The sequence below is a fragment of the Gopherus flavomarginatus genome, chromosome 5 (genome assembly GCF_025201925.1).
Source record: "Gopherus flavomarginatus isolate rGopFla2 chromosome 5, rGopFla2.mat.asm, whole genome shotgun sequence".
In the NCBI taxonomy this organism is placed as follows: domain Eukaryota; kingdom Metazoa; phylum Chordata; order Testudines; family Testudinidae; genus Gopherus; species Gopherus flavomarginatus.
In genome coordinates this window covers 22,226,860-22,254,660 of record NC_066621.1, presented here as the reverse complement: position 1 = coordinate 22,254,660, position 27,801 = coordinate 22,226,860, and the positions used below count along the sequence as shown (strand labels likewise).

The 27,801-nt window shown below is 48.1% G+C and overlaps 1 protein-coding gene across 1 annotated transcript; it reads right to left on the bottom strand.

The window, feature by feature from the left end:
• Positions 1-27,801, bottom strand: LOC127052578 (uncharacterized). The gene is made up of 6 exons (XM_050956402.1): positions 27,635-27,801; positions 9,300-9,417; positions 6,380-6,439; positions 5,690-5,851; positions 4,913-4,997; positions 1-2,306 (listed from the first exon to the last, which is right to left on the bottom strand). The coding sequence occupies exons 1-6, from the start codon at positions 27,793-27,795 to the stop codon at positions 2,050-2,052; spliced, it is 843 nt and encodes a 280-aa protein (XP_050812359.1). The 5' UTR covers positions 27,796-27,801; the 3' UTR covers positions 1-2,049.

Sequence of the window (27,801 nt, the reverse complement as noted above, 5' to 3'; positions counted from 1 at the left end):
TTCCTCCAGGTGATCACTGGCATGGAATTTTATTTGTAACAATATTTTGAGACATTTGACATATTTTAATTCTGCCTGTATTTCGCCCTCGCAAAATCTTACCTGTCCAAATTTTTGACTCATCCTAATTTCAAATATATCCTATTGGTACAGGCCAGATTATACTCTCACAGACATTCAAACAATCAATAATAAAGAAACTACAATCCTTTGAATTATGTTGTTATGGAAGAATTCTGAAAACATCATGGACAGACCGCGTAACCAACAAAAAGTATTGGAGATGACTGAACTCAGCAAATGCTAATCAGAGATCTCATAAAAAGAAAGATTCAATTTGCAGGGCACATTTTAAGGTGTTTAGAGGGTGATGTATGTTTACAGAAAAAGGTGATCTTGGATGGACAAGGTAGTACTATGGGTGGGTCAAAAGGACTATTTACCCACAAAGAAATTAGCAGAGGGCTGAATAGAACTGAATAGAAATTAGCAGAGGACTGAAAGAATGGTTGCAAACCTCCATTACCCATGTAAGAAGACGACCTAACTTTTTGGAGAATATTTAACTGCCAAATTTAATCGGAGTCTGAATTCGTTATCTAAAATTAATCTCAGCTCTAGTTATTATGGAAATGACACTCACAGTTCTATAGCTGCGGTGAGCTGAGTTTGGCATGCAAAGCATGGATTTGATCACTGTTACATGTGAACAATACAGTGAAAAGTGGAAGATGGCAGTCATATTTTGAAAGAGGGCAGTTCTTTGTGAGTTTCTGATTTTTATGCACCAGCCTCTGTTGACCGAAAATTTTGTTATGGAAAAGTGTGGCCAAAAATGACCATTAATCCTAAATATTTCTCCTCAAAAGTCAGTCTTTCCAAAGATCTATTCAACAGGAGGGGTAGGAGGAAGAGGGAAAGTATATATGTGTGTGTGCAGAGAAATATGGGGCACAAGAGGCTGGGGGAATTTGGAGGGCAGGAGGCAGAGGCAATCTGAGGTATACACTCCACCTTCTTTGTTCTGCTGTGGTAATGCAAAGCACCTATTTAGCGAGCCAGTAAATTCTGGCTGCTCTGTGCTGCTCCATGGTGGCATAAAGCAGTCAGTGCGCACCAGTGAACATGATCTTAAAAGTTGCACAATTGGAAAATAACTTAAGGATGATACTTCTTCTCTTTAGTAAGGGCCAGGTTTTCAAAAGCAGTCAGCACCCAACACGTTCGGCTCTTTTGAAAAACCGGCCCCAATATTGGGCGCTGAGTTGTTTTGAAAAGTCTGACCTTAATCTCTCTGCATCTCAGATCCCCATCTGTAAAGCTGGGTTAATACTGAACTGCTTCACATGGAAATTTCAAGGGTTACGTTAATATCTGTGCAGCACTCACACACTTGCGTATTGGGGGCCATACAAGCATCTAGACAGACAAAGAGAACTGTGAAGAGCTAGACTACTTAATTACGTGCCCAAATATGAACACAGGTGCTTAATTTTAAGCAGCCCCAAGTCTGAAATTTTGGCATTGACGCTTCATATACAAGTGTTTCTAGGGCAGCTTTCAGCAGCAGAATGGAATTTCGGACACCATGGTCTAGAATGAATCAGATAACCTGAGAATTCACATCAAAGTCCCCTCTATATCATACTAAAACTACTTAGCACTTGCATAGCATTTCACAGCCCCAAATTGCTGCGCTAATATTAATTTATTAATCCTCAGCTGAAAAGCCTGAGCCCATTTCCCAGCTAGCTGCCTGGCTGTTTGCTACATGCCTTTACGTGCCTCTTTAAGTGAAGACATATGTAAGAAACATTAGCAGAGGATTATCCACCATTCAGGTCAGAGCTGGGCTGGAGAAGAGATGCATTAAAATGCAGACTAGGAACTGTCTATTGCCAGTGAATGATGAAGAAGTCCTCTGCCACCGGATGGTTTATCTGGAGTCACCGGTGACATGGATAAATCACAGAGTGGATACTGGGGCCCAACTGGAATAAGTTGATGGCAAATCCCCCTGTCCGACAGGCTACTACAGAGACAGCTTCTTCAGGCTGTTGCAAGGGAGAGTCTCGTGCCCTCGCCCACTCCCAGCTCCCCAGTTAAGCATGCTCTTTCGGCAGCTTTGCTGTCCAGTTTGCAGATCAGCACTGGAATGGCTCCGTGACTCTGGATGACTATGTTGACCGCAGCCCGTAACTTCAGGGAGATTCCCCCGGTGGTATCATGCGGCAGGGCAGATGTGAGCACAGAGGGGTCCATGCTTCCATCAGGGCTGACGGAAATGGAATCCACCAGCCTGGCACCTGTTTGGGAAAAGAGGTAGGGCACGTAGGTCAAAACTGACATAAAAATGCTGAAAGATGAGACAATTCTTTAGCACCAGCATTGTGGAAGTCCATCCCAGATAGCACATGGCACATTCCAGTTCTACTGATCAAGAAGGGGAAAACAGGAGCAAGATACACTTCAACAACAGTTTGTTTCTGAACCTTATCACCTGGGCCCATTAGCAAAAGGACCTGGGCTTGGTGCCCAACAGCACTACAAACGACAGCCTGCACTGTGCTCTGACCACACGACTGGTTACAGAATAGGTACAGTTGGAGCATATACAGACAAATCAATAGATTGCCGGCAGGGTTATGGTTTGACTTGTGCCCTGTGCAGAACTGACCTAACCCCCCTGGGGAGTTCTGCCCTTCACCAAGATCCAGTCAATCCAATCCATCTCAATTCAAATTCACCAGATATGTAAGACTAGGCTTCTAGATCTTCAACACTGCACTGGTCAACTGAAGTCTATCTGTGGGTTTATACCCTGCCTATAGTATATGAGAATCTCCACAATATGAAAGAAGGTTGGGACTGCCTCACCATCTCATAAGGCTAAATTTTATAGAGGAAAACAAAATTTTCCATTTGACACTTCTCCAAGAGTCTTGGATATGAACTGCAGACAAGGCCAGATCTTCCCTTGCCGTTAACTGGAGCAGCTCCATTGAAATCACTGAGATTATGTTGATTTAAACCATCAAAGGCGACAGATCACAAAGGGATACAGTAGACACATTTACCATAGAATATAGTGATAGATAGCCAGTAAGGAGACTATACAGAGGGGTCTCAGCAAAACACTAAAACTGTCTTAGAAAATAGAAGCATTGGCAATCCAAGGTTGTAAGTTAGAGGAATAGTTTTGAAGGAACATCCCAGCTACTTAACCCCGAAAGCCCAAAGGGCAAGGTTATACAACTCCCTTTACTTGGCAATCCTTCCGACACCTCTCTTTCTTATAAACAACTGCAGTGTGTGCACACCCAGGTATCCCTTTCTTTTCTGTAAGCCCCAGTCAAGATTATTTTTCTATCAGACGCACATGCAAGAATATGGGGAACCTACCAGATGCTACGGATGGGCCTAGCACTAGAGACTTCAAAGCTCATACCACTCACATGTACACACACATTAAAGATGGGCCATTTGAAACTCTGGATCCAAAACACCACTGTGGAGTGTGATCCTGGTTCAGCATCCAAGTTTTGCAATGGGCCAAACTAAATGCTCAGATTCTCAAATCCCCCATCCTCTAGGTGTCCACAAAAGCAACTGCAATTTTGCAACTTGACCTCATCTCTATCTAAAATATCAATTCATGCACCACACACTGAATTATGTATGATAGTTATTAATAGATAAATATAAATACACCTCTACCTCGATATAACGCGACCCGATATAACACAAATTTGAATACAATGCGGTAAAGCCATGCTCGGGGGAGAGGGGGGCTGTGCACTCCAGTGGATCAAAGCAAATTCCATATAACACGGTTTCACCTATAACGCAGTAAGATTTTTTGGCTCCTGGGGACAGTGTTATATCAAGGTAGAGGCGTATATGGAGATATACCTATCTCAGAGAACTGAAAGGGACCTTGAAAGGTCATCGAGTCCAGTTCCCTGCCTTCACTAACAGGACCAAGTACTGTCCCTGACTGTTTGTTGTTGTTGTTGCCCCAGATCCCTAAATGGCCCCCTCAAGGACTCATCTCAAAACCCTTGGTTTAGCAGGCCAACGCTCAAACCACTGAGCTATCCCTCCCTCCATAAGGAACCACGGTTTGCACATCATTTTTATCAGGTGTCATCTGGCTATGACCAGCGTGGTCCATGGCTGGGGCTCCTAGGTGCTATGGTAATACAAATAAATAAATAAATAAATAAATAATATACCTCAGGCCTAATTCTTTTTTGCTTTGCACTTGTGTGTCATTTACATTTATGCAACATAAGTGGTAGCATTTCACATCCTCTTTGCACAGGTGCAAATGGCTACACATTGGACCGGAAGTTGGTTCAATAAAAGAGCTCACCTCAAGCTCCTTGTCTCTTTAATATCCTGGGACCAACAGGGCTGCAATCGCACTGCAAACAATACCGTTTAGAGGCAGTTTCAGTTGAGGCTGTTTTTGTGAGACTGCACAATGCACATTAATCCATGTGCTTCAGTTCTGCTGCTACTTCTGTCCTTGACTCTCACGCCACTTTGCTGCTGCCCCTCAATCTAGACCTGCAGCGCTCCGACATTCCAGTCCTGGGCCCCTAAACAGCTCTCCTGATATCCCTCAAATCCGATCTGCAGGTCCCCGCACCATCCCAGTCCTTGCATTCATTTGGGTAGACGCTAGCAACCCTGCCATATTCATGTGATAAGCTCTAAATTATCCTGTAGAGCTTGCGCTGCGAATACAAAACTCATGTGATTTGTGAGTCACACCAGGACAAAATACAGATGTGAATAGCTAGCATGTTAACCTACTGAACCCAACAAAAAAGCATAGAACATGAACAGATATTGGGGGAAGGACAGGAATAGACTCCATTTTTTCTTCTTGGGCCTTACACCATACCTGGGGTATCAGGTGGACGGTCATAGATTCCACTGACATTGGTCAAGAAAACCACTCGCTGCGGGGAGAATTCCCTGGACAGAACCTGCAAAATGAAAAACTGTGCAACAGAGAATCTAAAGCAACAGGTTCCCTAGAATCTCAGTAACAGTTCCAAGGCCAGTTTCTTGTGGGTGTTCCTCCCATTGCTTCCTCTTCCATGAATATATACAGTTACATAACTCAGAATCCTCTCCTCAGCTTCTGGCCTCCTTCCTATGTCCCTATTGCACAGTAAGGGATCAAGGCTGAATCCTGCCCCTGAACATGTGGGTGGACAGAATGGACCCAACTGTGGTCACAACTGGGTTAGATCACAAGTGCCTTCAGTCCTAGTCCCAACTGTAAATTTCAGAATAAGCCCATATTGGAGCTTTTGTGCTGGTTGGGCCTGTTCCCAATACACAAGCGGGGAAGCCATGAAAGGTCAGGTTGGGGCTACAGTCCCCTGTACACAACCCACAGTCAGAGTGCATGAATAAGAAGACACTCCCAGGAGATTCCCATATGGACTCTCAGGAGATCGGCTCTTTTAGAGATTCTCTGCACCTGTCAGAGGTCTGTCTATGATCATTCTGAGCTGAGAGCAGAGGAGGAAGGGATGGTATCACCAGCATTCAGCCCTACTGGTAGAGAGGTCACCTTCCAAAGACAAAGCCCAACAGTAACGATCCGTGAATGACAGTGAGAGATTCCACCACTTCCACTCCCACACCTGGGGAAGGCTGGACATCTTACCTCGATGATAGCATCCCCAGACAAGATACAGCAGTGCTGTTCAGAGTCCAGAGCACAGTCTCCATGCACGACCGGGATGTAGCCAGCATCCAAGGCGTCCCTTATGGCAGAAATGCCAGCCTGGCTGACTTTCTTGCCTGCTGTCTTCCATGCTCCAAAGGGCTGCAAGACAGACACCATGTTGGCCAATGTCTTATGTTGATCCCTGTCATGATCTAACAGCATCCCCCAGCTGTGAGCTTCTCCCCTCCTCCTCACCCCAGTCAGAAACCTTGCAGGCATTCAACATGCAGAATCCACAGCTTCATTCTAAGGCCACGTTACACCTGTTAACCTCTGGATTCTCTGTGTTGTGTCTGACAGCCAGGTGGCCAGACACCACAGAAGAATTAACCAGTTCTCAGAGTCTTCTATCCGGTGGCCAGACTCACAGTCTAAGTATGTCCTTCATGCTGCCCTTCCTGGGATTCAAATCAGGATCCTTACAGTTCACAGCCAGCAGCTCTACCTGCTGAGCCAAAAGGACCCCTTCCACTAGCTGAGCCAATAGGATGTATAAAAAGCTGGAAGTTGTTCTTTCCCTCTCTCATATCTCCTGCTCCCACTGCACCAGGTATTGCACTAATCCCTTTCCGCAGAGAGGGTGAGCCCTTAAGAGAGCAGAGAAGGCAAATACAGGATGCCCCTTACCGAAATGCCCACCGCTGGGACGCCGCACTTCACCAGCTGCTCCGTCACCAGGTGGTTCAGCTGTGGGACCAAACAAGCATCATTCCCATCAGAACAGCTTTTCTGTCTATGTGCCATCCCACACCACCTGCAGCATCGGTTCAATAACCCAGGGAGGGACGTGAGCCAAAGCAGCTCCCTGCGTTTCTTAGAGCTGTCTCACCAGGGCGGTAAGAGTCCAAACGGCAACATCTGGAGTCACCATATCTCCGGCCACCTCACCTTACTTACCAGAGGTATGTGACATACGCTTCTGGTTCTAAGCTGCTCCTATTGTTATGCACCCAGATGACCGGGCTGCTGGTTGAGTGCATTGGCTCCCTTTCCATTAGTTGTTCCATGGAGGATTTGTGGTTTGAAGCACAAATGGACTAGTCTGTAAAATGGTTGTGGTGCCTTGATTAGTTTTGCACTGGTTTCTAGGGAGACTTTCCGGGTTAAATTTTACACAGAGCCAGATTTTCAAAACTGGTCAGCACCCAAGGCTCTGGGCTCTTTGGGCAAACGGGCCTATACAGACCCCGATCTTGTGTTTATCATAGGCACTGTACAATGGGTAGAGAAGGGAATTGGGAGCCAGGACTCCTGCGTTCTGTTCCCAATTCTGCCGCGCTCTTGCTGTGAGATCTTCAGTGCCTTGGTTTCCCCATATATAAAATAGGGATGATAATACTGAGCTACTTCACAATGCAGGAGAGTGGCTGGAAGGCTGAATTAGTGAATGTTTGTAAAGTGCTTTTAGGTCCTTACTAGAAACTGGACCATGATCTAAAGTTCTGAAAAGTTCAGGTATGCTTGGATCTTGGAATTTTGGCTCAGGCCCGATTATCGCTACTGAAATAGAGGCAGGTCCTGCTCCTGGCTATGCACTGGAGGGACAAGGAGGTTTCACTGCTGTCCCAAGTGATGCAATGAATCCCAGGAGGGAGGGGGCAACAAGAATGGCAGTTCAGTCCCCAGTCCATTAGACCATGCCACCTCCCTCTCTTTTCTTGCATTTCCTCCTCTACCTTCCCTTTTTCCTTCATTTTCCCTTTCTTCTGATATTCCACTGGTAAATGTGGCTTTTCTCCGTGTGTGTTATTACAGAAGTGACACTGTGTGATTTACTATGGTTTAATCTTTACTTTCTTTGCCTGGAAATGCTGCACAGTGGACTCACCCATTTTGCACCTTGCGAGTCATATGCGGCTGTGCAAAGTGGGTATAAAATGCTAGCAAATCCGAATTCTTCACTCACTCCAGTGGAAACATTTTACAGCTCCTTTGCACAGGAGCAAATCACTGCACAAGGTGCAAATCCATGGAGAAGCAGACCCAGTAGGTGGCTCCCTTCATGCTGAGTCAGGACTGAACCAGAATCCTTATACTGGAGCTGTAAGCTGCTAGGGGTGCCTCCTTCACACAAGGCATAAATCTGAGAGGTCCTGACCATTTGTAGCCAGAGGTCCCAACCATGGTACTCTTTACATAGATAGGGGTGCTAACCATCTGCAGGGCTTGTATTACGTCTGACCTTCTTGAATATCCACTTGCAATTTCCAATATTAACTTTTCCTATCCTAGATTTTGGTGTAGGGTAGGAAGATGGGGAACAGCTGTATTTCACCCTAGAGGTGACTGTATTTCACTGGGATATGAACTCATTCCCTGTGTTCAGTTCATTAAGTTCAGCAAATGCTTTGGGATACTTCAGGAAAAAACAGCTATATAAAGGTATTATTATTAAATTATATTATTTACATAATATATATGCAAGTTTAAGAATTGCAAATAGCTGCAAACCAGTCCCTCCTCTATTTAGCTGCCAAGACCTGACAGTTCTGCATTTCTCTGAGATCATTCACACCTAAAACAGTGGAAGGCTATAGTTCTTCCAGGTGGCCCAGCTGCAAGGGTCAAGGGAAAGGCCTTAGCAGGTACATATGCATTTTCTTGTCTTACAATCTCAAGCATTTGTTTATTTTGTTGCCCTTGAGACTGTATCATATATTCACAGGGAACTTCAGTGCAGACAGAAAAGATTCAGTTGAACAGAGCGGATACAAACCTTACACAAGTCCCATGATGATCTAGGAAGCTGGAAAATTGGCTTCCCCAGGTCCCTCGGGATCCCATGTGAGAGAGAGATTCCTGGGTTATTCTCACCCTCTGCTCCCCTTCTGATCCATAGGACTGGGACTAAGGGTGTGTGACCAGCGCACCCCTGCACCTTGGCAGTCCCTGACTGCTGCAAGAGCCCCTCATAGATGTGAGCAGCTAAGTGTAACTTAGAGCAGACCTAAGGCTTCTCTACTTTATACTGAGATACCAGTCTGACACTAGGATGGTCCAGGACTGGGGGAATGAACAGGCTGTTTAAAACAACTGTTGTGTCCCCCTTTCTCGAGCTGTGGAAAGTGCAAGCCCAGGATCCGGCCCTCTGACAAAACAGAAACGGTTCATAGAAAGAGCTTGTGACAACAAATCTCCTAATCGAAAAAAAAAGTTTCCAAATTGTCAACATATATATTTTTAAATATATATATAATGCTCCTGTTTGACATTTGCAAAGTGAAAAGTTTCTTTTTCTGGGTCAAAACAACTTTTTGTTTCAAAGTTTTAATTAACTGACAGTAAACAAAGACACTGATTTTTTTTTTTTTAAATGTCAAATGGGACACAAAACGTTTGGCCTGACCCAATCCAAATCACTGCTTGGTGAAAAGCTTTGAGATTTCGACTTTTTGTTCCAGTTCAGGACTGGAAAAAATTTCGGAACTCTTGAAAACACTTGTGCATGGGCAACACCTTTCCTGTCCAGCTCTACTCATGATGCCCCACCCCCGGGGTAAGGGATGCTGGTTACCCGCTATTAAGGGAGGCATGGGGTGCTGCGTACCTTCGTAACGGAGAGCCTGGTCAGACACAGACCTCGTCGCAAGGCCTCGCTCCCGGCCAAGCCCGCTGGGGATCCTGAGGCCACGCCATTTGCCTTCGCTTGGAAATGCCCAAAGGAGCTGGAATCGGGAAGAAATTGGTTATTAAAGTGAAGCCAATTCAACCTGGGCTCGCCGTTCCCTGTGGCTTCAGGGGGTCATAGACTTTTAGTCCCATGCCCTCCTCGGAGAGGTGTTAAGCTGAGGGGAAGATGCCAAGTGAATTCAATCACAGGCTCCCCTATTGCCTCAGCAGGAAACCTGCCTCACTCCCTGCTCCTGCTCTCTTCCCAGAGCCCTGCCCACTTCCCCACATTCCTCTGTCCCCCTTAACGAGCACCAAAGGAGGCCTTCCCCTTGCCCACATCCCTAGGTCTGGTCTCCTCCCTAGTCCAGTTGGCCATGGTCTCTGCCCTTCCTTGTCACGCCAATCCGTCCCTGCCTTCCCCATACATGCCTCCTGCCCCCTGCTGGTTGCTGGCTTGAGAGAGTGGATAGGACACAGCAAGGGCAGGAGGCAATGGGGAAGCAGGAAGATAGACCACATGATTTCGGAGTCAATGTCTCAGGCCTCAGAGTGGAGATTAATGCAAGAGGTGGAATTGGTGTCTCCTCATGAAGAATTTCAGGGCCCAGATGTTTGATTTCCCATCCTTTACCCCCTTAAGCCTCAAGATTTCAGTTCCTACCATGCCATTGTGACAAAGCCTACAGCAAAAATCCCACAGGGTTGTTAATATAAAACCACTGACTATCTGAGTTTGGGTGTTCTCTGGGTGTTGCAGTGCCTCCGATGATGCTAGTGTACCCAGAGGACAGACACAGAGGGCAGCATGTGAGGCAAAGCAGTCTGGGATGTCCTGTCACAGACAGCCGGGAGGCAGAAAGACTGGCCAAGTCTGTTACAAAGACACACTTATAGGGTCAGTAAAGCACTGTGCTACACACTCACAACAGGATGACAACCATGGCTCCACCTAACCTGTTAGCCAGGGAAACACCTGGACAGCTGCCACGATTATTAACTAAATACTAACCACATTTGTGGGGATACAAACCAGGCCAACGACGGGTTACAAATCTGCCTAAATATTATAGTGTAGCTTGCACTTGAAAATCCAGTATCCCCCACACACCAGGTTCCCAGGGGTTTAAAATGAATTGGACCTATTGCCTCTCACAGACCTTTACCCAGCACAGGTAACAAAGAGCTGGAAAAGGTCGCTGATAAGGTGGAGCCCCTTGACTGACAGACCTCCACGTGACTGTCTCTGACCATCTCCATGGACAGACCTTATTACCACATGACACATTTCCACCTGGACCAAACCTGTAGATGTCACAGGCATCAGACACATGCTCCCTTTGGTTACAGTCATACAGACAGATAGGCTGTTGCAGGACAAAGGGCTGGAGGGAACACAATGGGCCAACTGATAGATGCTGCAGGTGGATGCAGTAGAGGAATAGAAGGGTGGATGCATGATTGGATGGATCCATGGAAGGATGAGCAAGCGAGATGGGATGGATAGATGGATGGATGGGAAGATGAGATAAATACTGTGGGTAGAAACTATGCTGTGATCTACAGGGGAACAGGGGTCCTGGATGGGGCTTGTTCTGGCAGGGATGGAGGCCACAGGTGACTGCTGTGGTGGGGCCGAGGAGGTATATATAAGGGGACAGGCTGATGAATAGAACTTGCAGTATAAATCCAGCAGTGATTGAAGCAGAGCAGGGTGAGACTAGCCTGTTTTTCAATTCTGTAACTTTGAGGCAAAGATGATGGCCAGCAAATTGTTTTCCATCTGGGGCATTAATGAAGCCTAGCAGTCTCCTGTCAATCTCTTTTACTGGCACATCACGTGTCCCCAGATGGGTCTGGGGCCATCTGTAACTCGTTGACATTCATGACAGAGAATGGCGAATCCCCCTTCCCCGTTGGCCAGTCATGTGTCATTTTCAGGCATGTCATGTTTTGTGCTCCATATCCTTTCGCTTCTCTCCCTTCACCCCCAACAGCTGTTTCTGTTTTGAAAGGAACTTAACCAACTTGTGTTCCAAAGGGGTCCTTCTCCTGGAGATACCTGCTCTGTGGAGCAAATCAGGCAGTGTCACAGTGGGGACAGCCAGTCATGTTTATCAGCTGCGGGCCTGTCCTGAATCCAGTAACTCCCCCAGGAGCTTGGGCACTGACCTTTGCTCCCACAGGGCCTGTAGGATCATGGAAACAGCTTTGAGCACTGTCATTGGGAGGAAGATCTTTGCATCATTAAAGAGAGACCACTCCTGGATGTTCTCACTAGCAGCGGGCTGGCAAGGAATTTCAATCTAGGCTCAAACTGGTGGCAGCAGCAAAGCGGGATCATTTAGGGAATATTAATAATATCTATTGCTTATATAGCGCTTTTTATCAGTAGATCTCCAAGCACTTCAGGTCTTTAATGTGTTGATCCTCATTGTGCAGGTGGAGAGCTGAGGCAAAGAGAAGTTAAGTGATTTGCCCAGGGTCACACAGAGAGTCTGTGATGGGGCAGGGAACCGAACCCCGCCAAGTCCCAGGCTAGTGCCCTAACCACTGAGAAAGACTGGTACTGGGGGGAGGGGGGAAGTGAGGGTGCCTCCCCAAAATGCCAGGAGCCCAAAGAGCTAAAATAAAGAACTCTGAAGAGCCTGGGTCATGTAAATAAATGTCGTCATGTCCCTTGCTGTCGTTAATGTTCCAGCCCCTCATGGTTATTAAAGATTCCATTGTGACAGTTCCAGCAAGAGCAGGGGTGCTCTGTGTCCCAGGGTCCTACCCAGCTTCCAACAGAAGTATTTCAATTCCACGTCCCTAAACCCCCCACTGGGATTTCCCTAGATACAGCATCTTCTTTCTTTTCCTTTCTAACATATCGACCCAACTTGGCCATTTTCTCTCTCTCTTTCTCACTGTCTATGCATCTTCCTTCTTTCCTCCGCTCTCCCTGTGCTTATCTTGGTATAATAATGGGAGTGCTCCTCTACAATTCAAAGCACGTCATGCCATTTAACAAAAAGACCTACATCCACAGTCCCTCTTTGCAGGTGACCTTTGGCCTCTTTCCTATCTCTCGAGGTGCACGTACAAAAACAGAACAACTCAACCATCGCTAACACGAGACAACATCACTTACAAAGAAACCTCCCTGTATCAGGCCACAGTTCATCAGCCTCCCACATGACATGAAGGTCAACAAACTGAATGGGGGGAAGTGAATGCCAGGGTCAAGGGCCCTCCGCTAACATTGCTCTGTCCCCAGCATTCAGTCATACAGATCCAGGGGCTGTCAACCTAGCTATCTCAGCTGATCTCAAATGCTGGGCTGGAGCCTGAAGAGAGAAGGTGTGTCTGAGGAAGCCAGGACCCTATCGATACAGGGCTCCATGGATCTAAGTGTCCTAGCAACAAACTGGAAGCCAAAGTAGACCAGAGGGCACTGGGATAATATGTTCCCCATAAGAAGCACTTGCTCATGAAACAATCAGCTGCATTCTGCACCAGACAAAGCTCCCAAGCGCCGTTCCGGGATAGCCCCAAGGAAAGCCCATCAGATTAATCCAGTCTGGAGGTAAAAGAGACCAGGATTCCTGAGGTGGAGTCTGTAAGTGCAAATCAAAATATTAACTACTGCTGTGACCTGGGGACCCAGGAGCAGCTAAGGATCCCAAAGGACCCTTTGAGTATTAACCTTATCAACAAGAGATTGGCAGACCCCTGAGTCAGAGACGCTGGTATTGTCTGCCCCATCACCTGTCTCCAACAACCTGCACAAGGCCACAGCTCTGATCCACGACTCTATCATGTCTGGACAGCAGGAAAGCCTGCCACACTGTCTGAGGCAGATGGAACAGAGCTGTAGGGCTGAGTGTCTTCCACATGGTGATGGAAGTTCATCCCAGACCATTCCACACTCTCCCTTCACATACGCACTGGGCAGGTGTGGTAAGAGTAGAACACTGTAGTACCCTACGCAAGCAAACAGAAGAGCAATTGCCCAACCCCACTCCCTGGGATTGCTTGGAGAGGAGAGGTCAGAGGCAGTGCAACTCCATTTACCTCTGCCAGGGTCCACTGCCTTCACTGTGATGAAATAAGCGGTGACATTCTGTACCTTGGGGGAGCACCCTATAACCCCCATATTCCTCATTTATATAGGATTGTGACCTTGCATATAAAACATGCCTTGTAAGGTATCAGGGGAAAGGTTATGATTTGCTGAAAGTCACTTCTCTATCCATAGATGTGTATCATTAATGCATATGAAGTTATGATAATTGTGTTGTATGGTTGTCACTAAAACATGCTGTAAGTTGGGAGATTCAGCCAGATATTAGCTCTCTAGAGGCAACAGCAAGGAAAGTAACCAATGCCCACGTGGGGTGTCAAACAACCCATCAACAGCCATTGTCCAGCCAGGGAGCTACAATTCAGTGACTCACCTGCATGAGGCCACAGCAGGGGAATTGCTCAACCTTGCCTGAAGACTCAGCAATGCCCACCAGACATGCCTGGACTTGTGTTCTACAAGCACATGGGGCGTATAAAACAGACACAGTGGCCACATGCTTGGCCTTTCTTCTTCACCCACCTACGTTGCAAGCAACAAGAACACTCTGAAGACTCCAACTGGGACTGGCCCAGATTTCAATGGTGAAATATCCAGTGGGGTGAGAAAAATGGCTTAATTTAGATGTTGCCCAGTCTAACAGGATTGAGAGTTTAGACCGCGTGGTTATATTTTCTTTTCTTTTGGTAACTAACTCTGACCTTTTGCCTATCACTTAATATCACTTAAAATCTATCTTTTGTAGTCAATAAACTTCTTTTACTGTTTCTCTTTACCAGCGAGTTTGCCTGAAGCGTGTGACGAACATGCTCAGGTTTGCAAAGGCTGGTGTATGTCCACTTTCCATTGATGAAGTGGTGAACCAATTAATAAATCTGCACTGCTTGTCTTGAGCAGTGCAAGACAGTTTATTCCTGAGGTAAAGTGCTGGGAACCAGTGGGATTTGGCTCTGGTGCCTTTTTCTGTGTGATTCATGAGTGGCTCTGGGAACATTTATGCAATCTAGCTGGGTGTTGGGTCTCCATATGTGGTTGTGCTGAGTGATAACAGCACCTGGAAGGGTTCGCCGCTGGTCACTAGCAAGGCATTGTGAGAGACAGCCCAGGCAGGAGAGAGTTCGGGGGCACAGAGGTCCCACAGTCTCAGGCTGCACCTCAGAGATCCCATCACATAAGCAATGAAATAAAATGTAGTGACTCTATGGAATCATCGCTCTAACATCCCCTGCCAAAATGATCCCGGTGGGTTGGGGCCAGGACTCGGTCAGAGTACCAAACCACGTCAGTCAACTGGCCAATGGGAAGCCACCTGGGCAGATGCTTCCTGGATCCTACATAGGTTCAGCCCTGTGGTCCAGCCCCACCTGTGTAAGGACATCCCACCGGACACATGAGCAATCCCCTCTGTCTTCACTTTCACGTGTCTGACAAGGCTGGGACTCCAGGCAGCAGTTCATGCAGGGAAGGGTTCTCAGCCATGAAGATGGAGGAGCAGGCGGTGTTACTGAGAAGAAGTTGGGATAGGAAATAGCAACTCAGCATTGCAGGTGATGTGAAAGCCAGGAGTAGGCACAAGAGGAACTCAGAGAGGCAGCTCACTAGGCCTAAGTGGAGCAGAGAGCCAGAGAGTCCAAGCTAGGGAATGGAAAGGGGCAGGCAGGTGGTTGCACAAGCTACCAAAGGTCAGAAGGGAATCTGGAATGCAGGGCCTCACATCCAGAAGAGCAGACTAGTAAAGTCAGAGGCTGAAGCAAGGAGTCAGAAGAGCAGAGCTGACTGCAGGGTCATGCAATAGAACTTGGGCTGTAGGCAGCTGGAGGCTTAGTGGAAGAGGAACTTGGGGAGGCAGCGATTTTGGTAATTTGGTCTAAGCATCAGGACCAACATGTGATTGTGGCTGCCTCTTATCTCAAATTGAGCCCCTTAAAATCAGTGGCTGCTTTGGAAAACACAGCTGTGATTGCTCGACAAGTCAGGCATTGAGTCAAGGACCAAGCTCAGCTCTGATTCCCAGCCTTGCCCTTTATCCAATACCACATGCTTCCTGCCCTTTAGGTCACCCTCTGAAGCATTCAGCACCTACAAGTGAGAATGACTTGAATCTAAAGCCCATCACGGTCCCCCAGCTGCTCTAACACAGAGCCAACCCTAAAATAAACAAATACAAGTTTCAACAGGCCAACTCTACACATTCCTAGTTTTTAAAATACCAAGAGAATTTCCTTCAAATTGGACTTATTTTGTAGATTTCAGTGAGTCTGAAAAATCAAGCCAAGTCTGAAGAATACATGTACTATCATTCTATAACTTCTTGATCCTGATTTGCAACTACATTAGGGCCCCTTTGCACCATTCTGGAAGTATAAAGCAGCCTTAAAGTGTGAGTAAGTTACATTTATACCACCAGAATGGTGTGAGGGGGCTGTAGTTTAAATGGAAATCAGACCCAGTGTCTATAAAACGTATTATATTGCATAAGAAATTATAGATTGCATTATATCCCCTATGGTGCTAACTGGCAAGCCATTTATAATGAACTAAACAGAAATTGCATTTTAAAGTGTAAGCACAAAGGACCAGAGTTAAGGCTGAGATTGCATCCTTAACTCTATATTTCCTGAATATTAGCTGCATAAGTTCGCAACCTGAGTAGTGTATTGTCACTAATTTTGCATATAGGTATCTCTATATCCAGCAGCTTTCTTGGTATGGACATGATATTAAGATGGAAGACCAATGAATTACAAAGTGTGTTTTCCAAGAAATGTTACCTGGCCAGCGATCACGAGGTTGCCTAAAAGCTTCGGTGGCATGATAAGATCACCAATGATGGTCATAAACTGAATATCCAACTAGACCTAGTTAAAGATCAGTCTAGGTGGTGCTCGATCTACAAGGAGGCTATATTCCTTTGGGATTTACCATGATGGTGCTGTTCTCCATATCCATATAGCAATACATAGCTGTATCTAGAGCTATAAAATCTGTACTGGCCGGGAACAGCGAACCACAGCCACTGGGAGCTGCGGGGGGGCCGTGCCTGTGGACAGTCAATGTCAGCAAAATACCTCCCGGCCCGCAATCAGATTACCCCGATGAGCCGCATGTGGCCCGCAGACTGCCCACAACTGTTCTAAAACCTCCGTGCTTTGGAGCAGGGACTTGAGATTTTGCAGGCAATTGGCCCTGGTATCAGTGACAAGCCTTCTGCTGACCTCTTGAAAATCTGTCCAAATTTGACCAACTAAGAAGTCTCTGAAAATCTCAGTTTGCACACGCTCAGTAGAGACAGAGTTTGGCAGCTAAATTCTTTGAAGTTTCCATCTGCACTGAGCATGCTCCATCCTGAGCTGAGCAGGACCTTCCCTGCAATTGCTCGTCCCACTTGCCAAGGAGATAGTTTCTCCTATGCCCTGAATACTTCCCCAGCCCTGCTAGAGCCGAGGCAGTGTGGAGGAGGAACAGCACAACTGGAATGCAGAGGGGTGAGGAGCAGAGCAGAGGACAAGGTTAGACTAAGAGGTATAGGAGTCGTGGAAGTGGGAAATAGGAGAAGAGGAGGACAGAAGATGAGGTGGGGGAGGAAGGGAGAGACAGGAGCAATGTGGGACAGGTGACAGGCGAATGGAGGCAAAGGCAGAGATGACAGCAGAGGGGGACAGGCTGGAGGAACAGGGGTAAAAGGGTCTGTAACCACCACATACACCCACCCCCAGAATCTGGAATTAAACTCAGGAGACTTGGGTCTCACCATTCCTCTGCTGCAGGCAAATAGCTGTATGTCTCCTTTTCATATTGTATATTTTGTGTTTAGACAATTACTGTGGTTGAGTTTGGGTATTTTGTTTCTTGAACATTCTTCATAATGAACCACAAGTCGATCGGTTGGCTATACTACTAGTAAACAACAGGCAACTTAATTTCTGGCTTTTTCTAACTTCTGAGAACTTGACTTTGCAAACTTAATATTCTTTTAATGTAAGCTAGGGGACTGTAATATAAATGTAAGATAATTATCACTTCCTACGGGTGATGGACAAAAGGGAAAAACTGTTTGCTCCTTTGTAATATATAAAATTTTTGCTCCTTTGTAATGTATAAAGAAGGTCTGAACATTCTTCTAGTTTTTTTGCTTGCTTTTTACATTAGAAATTCAGGTCTACACTTACCTTGCTTTTCCCTGGACAGTTAGGAAATAATAGGATTATGACTTCACAGACAGCAACGAAGTAAGCCCTGATACCTGAGAGGGGAATGGATTTATTCAGATTTTTAAGCACTGTGTTTTGTCTTTTTCGGTAGAACCTATTTAATTCTAATGCCTGAGAAACAGCTGGGAGAAAAAATCTGAGTTAAAGATCAAACACCTTGACCCCATTCAGTTGGGGCCTGAGAGAGCTGGTATTCTACATATCCAGGTCCTCCAGTGAAACCTCCAGCAAAACAGAGAAGACCAGAATGGACACTCCTGATATTCACAGGGTAAGAAACAATCTGGTTTTTTTTCCCAAATACAAGCCCCTTTCAGGCCTTCTTCACAAATTATAAAGAAAGAGGAAAGTTTAAAAATCCAAATTTCCTTCCCCCCACCTCCTGATCCCTTTTAAAAGGGCATGGACCACCAGGCTGATCTGCCTTTAAAAAGACAGTGCTCCTATTATTACTTTTAGGATCCAGTTCTTGGTGCAGGGGTGGGGGAAGCACAAGAAAGGGTGGAGAGCCAAGATCACAGGGAAGAAAAGCTCAGAGATGCCACATATGTGACCCCTTGGCAGCAGTACACCCAATCCAGGGCTAGGAATGGCTTGCTGTGCAATTATCTCTGCAGTGCAGTACCCATAATAGTATCCTCCCACACTATCCATACTATAGTAGAGGGGAGAACTCGGAGCATGGCACAGCAACAGGACAAGACAGAGAGCTTCAGTAAGACAACACAGCACCAAACCTGACACAAGAGATGATCTTGCCTGCAAACAACTCTGATGAACAAGGGAATCCATCTCTCTTCCACCAATCAGCCCTGATATCCTTTAGCTCAGGAGCGGGCAAACTTTCTGGCTCGAGGGCCATATCCGGATATGGAAATTGTATGGCAGGCCATGAATGCTCATGAAATTGGTGGTTGGGGTGAGGGAGGGGGTGAAGGCTCCAGCTGGGGGTGCGGGCTCTGGGGTGGAGCTGAGGAGTTCAGGGTGCAGGAGGGTGCTCCGGACTGGGGTAGGGGGTTGGGATGCAGGGGTGAGGGCTGAGGGTGTGGACTCTGGGGTGGGGCTGGGGATGAGGGGTTTGAGGTGCAGGACTGTGCTCTGGGCTGGAACTGAGGGGTTTTGAGGGTGGCAGAGGGATCAGTGCTGGGGTAGGGGGTTGGGGCCCGGGAGGGAGAAAGGGGTGCAGGCTCTGGGCGGTGCTTACCTCAAACAGCTTCTGGAAGCAGCAGCATGTCACCACTCCAGCTCCCACACAGAGGCATGGCCAGGCGGCTCTGCACGTTGCCCCGTCCTGGCCAATGGGAGCTGTGGGGGCCGCACTTGGGGTGGGGGCAGCGTGCAGAGCCCCCTGGCTGCCCCTACGTGTAGGAGCTGGAGGAGGGACATGCTGCTGCTTCCGGGAACCGCACAGAGCGGGGCCAACCCCTGACCCCGCTCCCTGGCTGGAGCGCTGAGCAGGGCAAACCCTGGACTCTGCTCCCTGGAGAGAGCTCAAGGGCCACATTAAAGTGTCTGAAGGGCCGGATGCAGCCCACGGGTCATAGTTTGCCCACCCCTGCTTTAGCTAGACATCTCACAGACTGCCCTCCCCAATAGTCTATATCCATTTGTGTGCCTATATCCATCACCTTTCCCCTCTGCCAGCCCTAGCGAAGATTCCTTTACCATGAGACGTGTGTGTGGGAGCATTTTGTAGAGTGCGATAGGGCCTAGTGTCTATGATGCTCGCCTTAGGGCTCACGGCACTGCAGACGCATCTGATCTGACAGGGAGCAGAGGATCCAGCCTCCCTCCCTATGCATTTGGAGGAATGCCAGGGTTAGGAGAGTTAAAGTGGCTGTGGAGTAGGCGGAGCGCGTAAATTACCCCAAGTGAGTTTTAACACCTCTTTATATAGTAATGTATCAAAAGCCCAGCCCCCCGTGGCGTCTGCTTTCTAGCAGTTCCGCACACTTGGCTGCCCAGAAAGATATCAGTAACAGAGGGCTTCTCTATATTGGCACTTCGCAGCGCTGCAGCTTTCTCGCTCGGGGGTGTGAAAAAACAGCCTCCGAGCGCAGCAAGTTTCAGCGCTGTAAAGCGCCAGTGTAGACAATGCACCAGCGCTTTAGCGTTATCAGTGTAGACTAGCCCAGAGATGTAAACCGACAGGAGACAGGAGTGTTGGAAGCTGCAATGGTCCCTCATGCTTAAGAAAGGCTGCGACATGCAGAGAATGCAATGAGTGACCCTGCACATGCTCCCGGCCACCCATGCTTTTCCCCACTTGCCTGGGGTGGTCATTAAACCAGCACAGTTTTAGGATTCAGAGGGTAGCCGTGTTAGTCTGTATCAGCAAAAAGAATGAGGAATACTTGTGGCACCTTAGAGACTAACAAATTTATTTGGGCATAAGCTTTCGTGGGCTAAAACCCACTTCATCGGATGCATGGAGTGAAAAATACAGTATGAAGATATATATATATACACGGAGAACATGAAAAAATGGGAGTTGCCATACCAGCTATATTTTCATGTTCTCTGTGTATATATACACCTTCATACTGTACTTTCCACTGCATGCATCCGATGAAGTGGGCTGTAGCCCACAAAAGGTTATGCCCAAATAAATGTGTTAGTCTCTAAGGTGCCACAAGTCCTCCTGTTATTTTTAGAGTTTTAGGAGGCGCATTCCAATGGAAATCCAAGCCTGGTCCGAGGCATTTTGCTTTGCTATGGTTGCACAGGCTCCAGGAAGAACCTCAAAACTCCAGGCCTCAGCTCTTTTGGCCCGTCCAAGGAAGCGGTGCCACGTGGTGGGAAGGTGATCACTGGGAAGCTCCATTGGCAAAGGATTCTCAGCTACCCAGTGTCTGCAGCAGACTCCTGTCATCAGATCTCCCCATTGAGGGAGACGGTCTGTGACAGAGGCAAGCCCAGATCAACCTCCAGAGACAATCACAACCCCAAACTCAGCTGAGATGGGCCCTCTCCATACTGGACTGAGCCAACCCCGCAATTCCTACACCCCTAACATAAGTGAAATCCTGCTCAGCCTTCATCTAATCCAGAGGACCCCACTGCTTCTAGCTCAAAACCCTGTCTTCACGAGGAGCCGCACCACGGCCACTGTTCCTCCTGCTGGATTCAACCCAGTGACACCTCCCCAAACGTGAGCCAGAGGGTCACTAGAGTGAGGTTTCCCCAACCCTACTCATAGGCTGCCCCCTCCCCTGGGGTCCCAGCCCCAGCAGTGACAGACACAGCACAGGACACTCCTTTGCACTGTCCTTATCTTAACATTTTTTGAGTCTTTGTAGCTTAAAAGCCACAGAAAACTCCGAACATCACACACATTCTCAGATACACCACGATAACAAATTGTTTTTCCCTTTATGCCTCAGAATTTAATTTAGCTTTGCCAAGAAAAGCCGGTGGAATGGCAGCAGCCTTGCCAGCTACATCCATATTGAGTGCTGGTCATACATCTGAGCGCAATGGTCCACAGATTGCACTGGGTCTGGTTAGATGCGGGTCAGTGACAGCATGGGGGACATGGAATACAATGAGCACTGGGTTAGAACTGCTTCTCACCACAACCATTAACGATAACAGGGAGTCTGCACACAACTCCTTCCATGCATAGCTAGAAACATCCTCCGTGTGGGCTAGCCCAGGTGACATCATGCGCTTCCCTGAAAACAATGGCTCCCATACTTAAAAAACAGAGTGGCCGGTTGACATAAACTGGCACAGCCTGCAGCATATTCAAAGTCATAGGCACCGATTCTGTGGGTGCTCCCGGGCTGGAGCACCCACGGGGAAAAATTGGTGGGTGCAGCAGCTCCCCCCCGCCCACCTCAGATCACCTCTGCCTCCTCCCCTGAGGGCCCGGCGTTCCCGCTTCGCCCCCAAGCTCCCAGCGCTTGCCGCCACGGAACAGCTGTTTCACGGCAGCAAGCGCTGGGAGGGAGAGGGAACACGGCACGCTCAGGGAAGAGGCGGGCCCGGGGCAGGGATTTGGGGAAGGGGTTTGGAATGGAGGCAGGGCCGGGGGTATGTGGTGGTAGGGGGGTCGAGCACTCATTGGCACTGGGAAAAGTTGGCGCCTATGTTCAAAGCCTGTCATGCTGGAAGACATCTAGATTTGCTTCACAAGCCATGTGGATAGGTGGACTCGGAAGTGCCATACTACATATTGCAACACTCTGTACTAAGAGGGAACACCCTATACCCACATGTTCATCTTTAAAAAAAATGGTGTGGTATCCAATGCAAAGTTTGTCACGTTGGGTGTCTTCAAAAGGCTCATGATGCACTGAGCATTGTTATAACGGTGTTATAGTAATTGTTACAGTGAGGTTATAGGTTATAATTTCATGTGTATAGTTATGAGGCTGAAAATGTGTCCTCATGGCTTAAAGCAAGCCCAGGCAAAAACTCAAAGAACGGAGGGGCAGTTCACACTTTGTCAGGGCATGGACGGGACAAACCCAGCCCAGCCTCACAGGAACAATGGACACTGGCTTAGGCAGCAATAATCTGTTAGACCCTCGAGGGAGTCACCCCCCTTCCTTTGGTCAGTTTGGGACTGCAATGAGGTAATGCTTACCTGACTCTGAAAGGGGAATGGGGGGGGCAAAGCCAGGAGGAAAGAAAGAACATGATAAAAGGGAGAGGCATTTTGCCATGCTCTCTCTCTCTCTCTTCCATCTACATCTACAGACACCACCACCACCACTCAACTGAAGCGCTCGTCAAAGGGGAGAGCCTGGCTGAAATGTAACCAGCCAGCTTGTGGTGAGAAACATTTAAGTTTGTAAGGGCACTGAAAGTGTTAAGAACAGCTTAGAATGCATTTTGCTTTTATTTCATTTGATCAAATCTGACTTCTTGTGCTTTGACTTATAATCACTTAAAATCTATCTTTATAGTTAATAAATCTGTTTGTTTATTCTACCTGAAGCAGTGAGTTTGGTTTGCAGTGTGTTGGAGGGCCCCCTTGGGATAACAAGCCTGGTACATATCAATTTCTTTGTTAAACTGACAAACTTATATAAACTCGCAGCCTCCAGATAACTGGATACTACAAGACGGGGGTTCTTAGGGTTGCGTCTGGGACCAGAGATATCGGCTGGTGCCATTCACTTGCAAGTAGCTGGGAGCAGCTTACATGCCAGCGGCTGTGCATGAACAGCCCAGGAGTGGGGGTTCTCACAGCACAGCATGGTAAGGCTGGCTCCCAGAGTCAAGGATTGGAGTGACCGAGCAGATCCAGGTCCAGACAACACCAAAGGGGAATGTCACACATAGCAATTCACAGGTGTCAGAGATGGAAAGGGCCCATCCACCTCCTCCTGGACCCAGCACAGGATTGTTCCCTACAGGACAGTCCCTTGGGTTTGGTCTGGAATAGTTTTAAAGTCTCAAGCATTGGGGATTCCAGCACTTCCCATGGAGAGGCCGATACATCTCATTGTCAGCCTAGATCTCCCGATAGTCAGCCTAAACATTCCCGGTCGTAACATTATCTCATTATACTTAGTTATGCCCCCGTGACCCACCCTAAATCATTCCTCTCCTGCCCTGGTGTTAACACCTGCCAGGAATTCCTAGACTGCTGCCATAACCCCTGTATCACTGCTTAGCAACAGTCAGCTCTTTTAACCTTTCATCATGAGTCATTCTCTGCACTGCTGGCTCTTCCCTGAACTCCACCATGAGGCTACTGTAAGAAGCCAAACTGGAAACTGGATTCAACCAGCTTTTAAACCAGGGGTAGGAAACCTATGGCATGTGCGCCGAAGGCGGCATGCGAGCTGATTTTCAGTGGTACTCACACTGCCTGGGGCCTGGCCACCGGTCCGGGGAGATCTGCATTTTAATTTCATTTTAAATGAAACTTCCTAAATGTTTTAAAAACTGTATTTACTTTACTTACAACAATAGTTTAGTTATATATTATAGACTTAGAGAAAGAGACCTTCTAAAAACATTAAAATGTATTACTGGCACATGAAAACTTACATCAGAGTGAATAAATGAAGACTCGGCACACCGCTTCTGAAAGGTTGCAGACCCCTGTTCTGAAACATCTTAATGTGATCTGGGGGCCATTCCTATTCAGGGCCTAGTGGTGCACTGGCGGGAGGTGTCTAGGGACCTCTTGTTAAAATCCAGCCAACATTTTTGCAGGGAAGATTGGGCCATCACTTTAGCAATGCTGGAGCCCCACCCCCTGGATGCTGCTAATTCATTCCTAGTAGGGATGGCTCGTCTCTGGGGCTCCTACCTGCATTTCCCCCACTCTGCCTTTGGAATGGAACTGATTGCACGTGTCTAGTAATACCACCCTTTGCCCAGGGGATTGTCCTGTTCAGCTCCCCTACAATTTCATTGTTCCTCTTGCCTCCTTTCCAGAGTGGAACATTGTGCCATACTTGGAATATTTTCAGGAGCAAAACATTTATGGCCAAAAGACACTTATGAGTCTGTTAGCCAAGGGGTGACCTTTCTTCTCATTTTTGTTGATGGAGGCAATAAATAAATTCCCCTGGCAATCGCCTCCTTTCCCAATCCTTGGGGTCTATCACTGGCAAACGGGGAATATTTTTGTGGAAGCCTTATGTTAAAATACTGGCAGCTCAGGCTGTCTCATGTGCCTTATGAGCTCTATCCAGGAATTGCTTCCTCCCCCACTGAAATGAGGCAGCAGTTTGGTACAGCACAGCAATGCATAGGGACAGGACCAGGGAAGAAGTGAGGAAAAATCCCGTATGCAATTGAAACACATCGGAATTGTAGGGAGGCAGAATGCAACTGTTCAAGGTGGAATCTGACCAGGACACCTGGCCTGACACCCTTACTCCTGCCAAAAGTGCTAAGGGGTCTGTAATGACCACAGGGGCTTTGGTTTTACAGTGCATCCAAAGGGCAGCACCCCCAGGGCATTGCTCCAGTCTTGGAACAAAAGGAAGGGTGGCCCCTGCTGACTGGGTTTTCTTTGGTGGTCTCCCATCCAAGTACTAACCCAACCCATCCCCACATAGCCTGCAAGGTTTCTGGATTGCAGCTTGAGGTTAAATGGCAGCAGGTCACTAAAAATGTGACCCTAAAATGTTCAGACCAAGATACACCTGGTCCATTTGCTCAATTTATTAATTTCAACCCAGTTCCCTAGTGCGCAGTGCCCATGCCCTGCGATGAGCCTGCCAGACATCTGACTGACTGGGCCTGGCACCCTCCCAGAAGCAGCTGCAGGATTTAGTCACTTCCGGCACCTCCCTCCCACTTGTGCCAAGTCAGAAAAGAACATGCCGGGTCCAGGGAGGTCAAAGAAGCAGAGCAGTGAGAAGGCCCAGGGTGAGGGGATAAGGGCAGGCAAGATCCCACTCAGTGCCACTAATTCCTCGACCCAGCATGCCCAGTGTGAGAAGATGCCCACACCTACACACATGGTGTACCATGGCTCATGTGGGCCAAGAGCAGGAGGGTGCGCAAGTGCCCGGAGCCATTTCTGCCAGCAGCGCACAGGGGAGCTCCCAACCCATGCCAGTGCAGTAGATGCTCCTCCCAATGATCCAGAAAAAGCAGCCTTGACAAGCATGGGTAAGCCAGGCTCCAAGCATCCTTCTAGCCCCGATCTCATGGTGACTGACAGCCTCTGGGCAGAGATGGATCCCCTCCCCCACGCCCACCTTGCAGCACTACACTGCTGGCTATCTGGCATTGGGCAAGGGGTGCCATCTTCCCCTGGAACATCAGGGAGTGGCAGCTTGTGGAGCCAGCTTCCCAGAGCTTGGGGGTGGCTGACCAGGGCAGGATACAGGGCTAAGTATTGCAGTTACTGGGTGCCTTACGCACAGCTAGGCTGGCTAGACTCCTGGCCTCATCTACTACGACAGGAGGTGGGGTGAGAGCACACCATGTATGAGGCTTTGCAATGTCTATGTTTGCATTAGTGTCACAAGAACATACTGTCTTTGGCGGAAACACTGAGCAGAGCTGGAGGTTGCGTTCAGCGTATTGAGATTGCATCACCAGGGTTTGTCTGGAGGCTGCTATCACAGAGGTAACAGCTTGCAGATGCTGCTGGCTATGGAGAAATTGCCCAGTCTCACACCCGGTTCTCTAGCATTTAAGGCTTGCCTAGACAAACATTCTTCATAGCAAGCTTGGGCTTGCACCATCCCACTGCTCCGCTGATGCCCCTCAACCTCGACCATGACCTCTAGATTCCTACCTCCAAGCCTCTTTTCACACTGCTCCTTATTCTTCGAACAGCCATCCTCATCTGAAAATCCCCTTCCTCTGTACCCACGTCTCCTTATAACCAGACAGGGCCCAACCCCAAACCCCAGATCCAAACAACACTAATGTGCAAAAGTCACTCTCAGATCCTAATTTTGTGCCCATCTTTACTTCAGCCCCATCTCTCCCCTTCCACTGTCTGCTCCTATCCTTGGGTCCCATCCAAAGCTCCTTAGACCTGAGAGAACCACACCACAGTGACCTAACTCAGGGTGTGTCAACACTGCACACTAAGCCCCAGCTCTGGTTCAGGGTGGAGTCCCAGTTCCCCTTCCGTCCACACACAAATTAGTCTGACTCAGGTCAGTAAGCACTCAGGACCCTGGTCCTAGGAGCCTGCGGCGGGGAGTGGTCAGAGTGAGAGTCCTGCTGTGACTCAATGCCAAGCCCTGTCATTTTGCAGTGTGGACATCGGTCAAACTGCAGACCCGAGTCACAAGATCTGCATAGTGCAGTGTGGATGCGTTAGCACAGCTGCGAGACCCAGGCCCGGCAATTGTAAGCCCAGGTTTACAATGCAGTATGGATGCTTGGAAACACGGACTCCACAAGCCTGGGTCCTGCAGACCCTGGGTTTACAATGAAGTGTGGACACTTGGATAAGAACATAAGAACGGTCACATTGGGTAAGACCAAAGGCCCATCTAGCCCAGTATCCTGTCTTCTAACAGTCGACAATGCCAGGTGCCCCAGAGGGAATGAACAGAACAGGGAATCATCAAGGGATCCGTCCTCCGTCACCCATTCCCAACTTCTGGCAAACAGAAGCCAAGGACACCTTCCCTGCCACTGCATACAAACAACCTAAGATTGCACCACTAAAGTCTTCTCGCTAATGACCCAAAGCAAGACAAATTTGAACCCAGGCCTCAAGACAGAAGGCCACTCTATTAATCCAATGTATTGTCTAGTCTGCTTATATTAGAGTTTTTGTTTGGCTGGTTTGTTTTGAATGTAAACATGCTGACTTTCTTGGTCAGTATTTTGAAACAAGAGTACTCATTCTATTGGCTATCTGCATTATAATAAGGAAGGCGTGTGTTTATTTTCAATTTCTTCTTATTCTGTAGTCTAGCAAAACTGGAAGCACTGCAGGGCTATGGTGCCACATAACTAACCTCTCTTGCCAGTGAAGCAAGACTGACTCCAAAAGTCCTCTGGACCTGATTTTTGGTGAGATGGTGTTTTAAATTCTGGGAGGAATGTAAAGCAAAGAAGGTAAATCAGAAGGGAGTGGGAGACAGGTTTCAGGGCTCTGAATGGCAAATCAAGACCCCCCCCCACCTCATAGAAACGAAGAGAAAGTTAAAAATCTCTAGCAGATCCAGTCATAGCACATGTTCCAATAAAACAAGGCAAAGTGTCTAGATCATGGGACAAGGCATCAGGACTGTTGGGTTCTATACACAACTTACATGGATACACGTGTTTAGAGCAGTGTAACACCTGCCTCCCCAGGGCCTGCAGTGAGATTGATCAAGGAACAGAGCCACTTCCCTCCTCTAGGGGATCTCATTTCTCCTCATCCCGGCTGTTCCTGGATCAGCAGTAGGGAGCCCCCTGTGTCCTTCACCCCGGGGCCTGAGCCCGAGCCTCATTCCCTGGCTCGAATCCCCGCTGCGGGGTTGTGCCTTGGGAGAGCTGGGGTGGGTGGGAACAGAGCCGGGCCAGGAGAGCTCCCCGGACGCCGGCGGGGCCGCCTCCTACCCTGCTCCGTGCACCACAATGCAGCTCCCGGCGCCAGCTCCGCACAGCCCCCGCACGATGCCCGCCGCCCGCGGCAGGGACTCGGCCCGCAGCGTCTCCAGCTGGTTCTTTTCCGTCAGCGCGCTACCCCCCAGCTTCACGATGCAGCCCACAGCAGCCATGGGGCG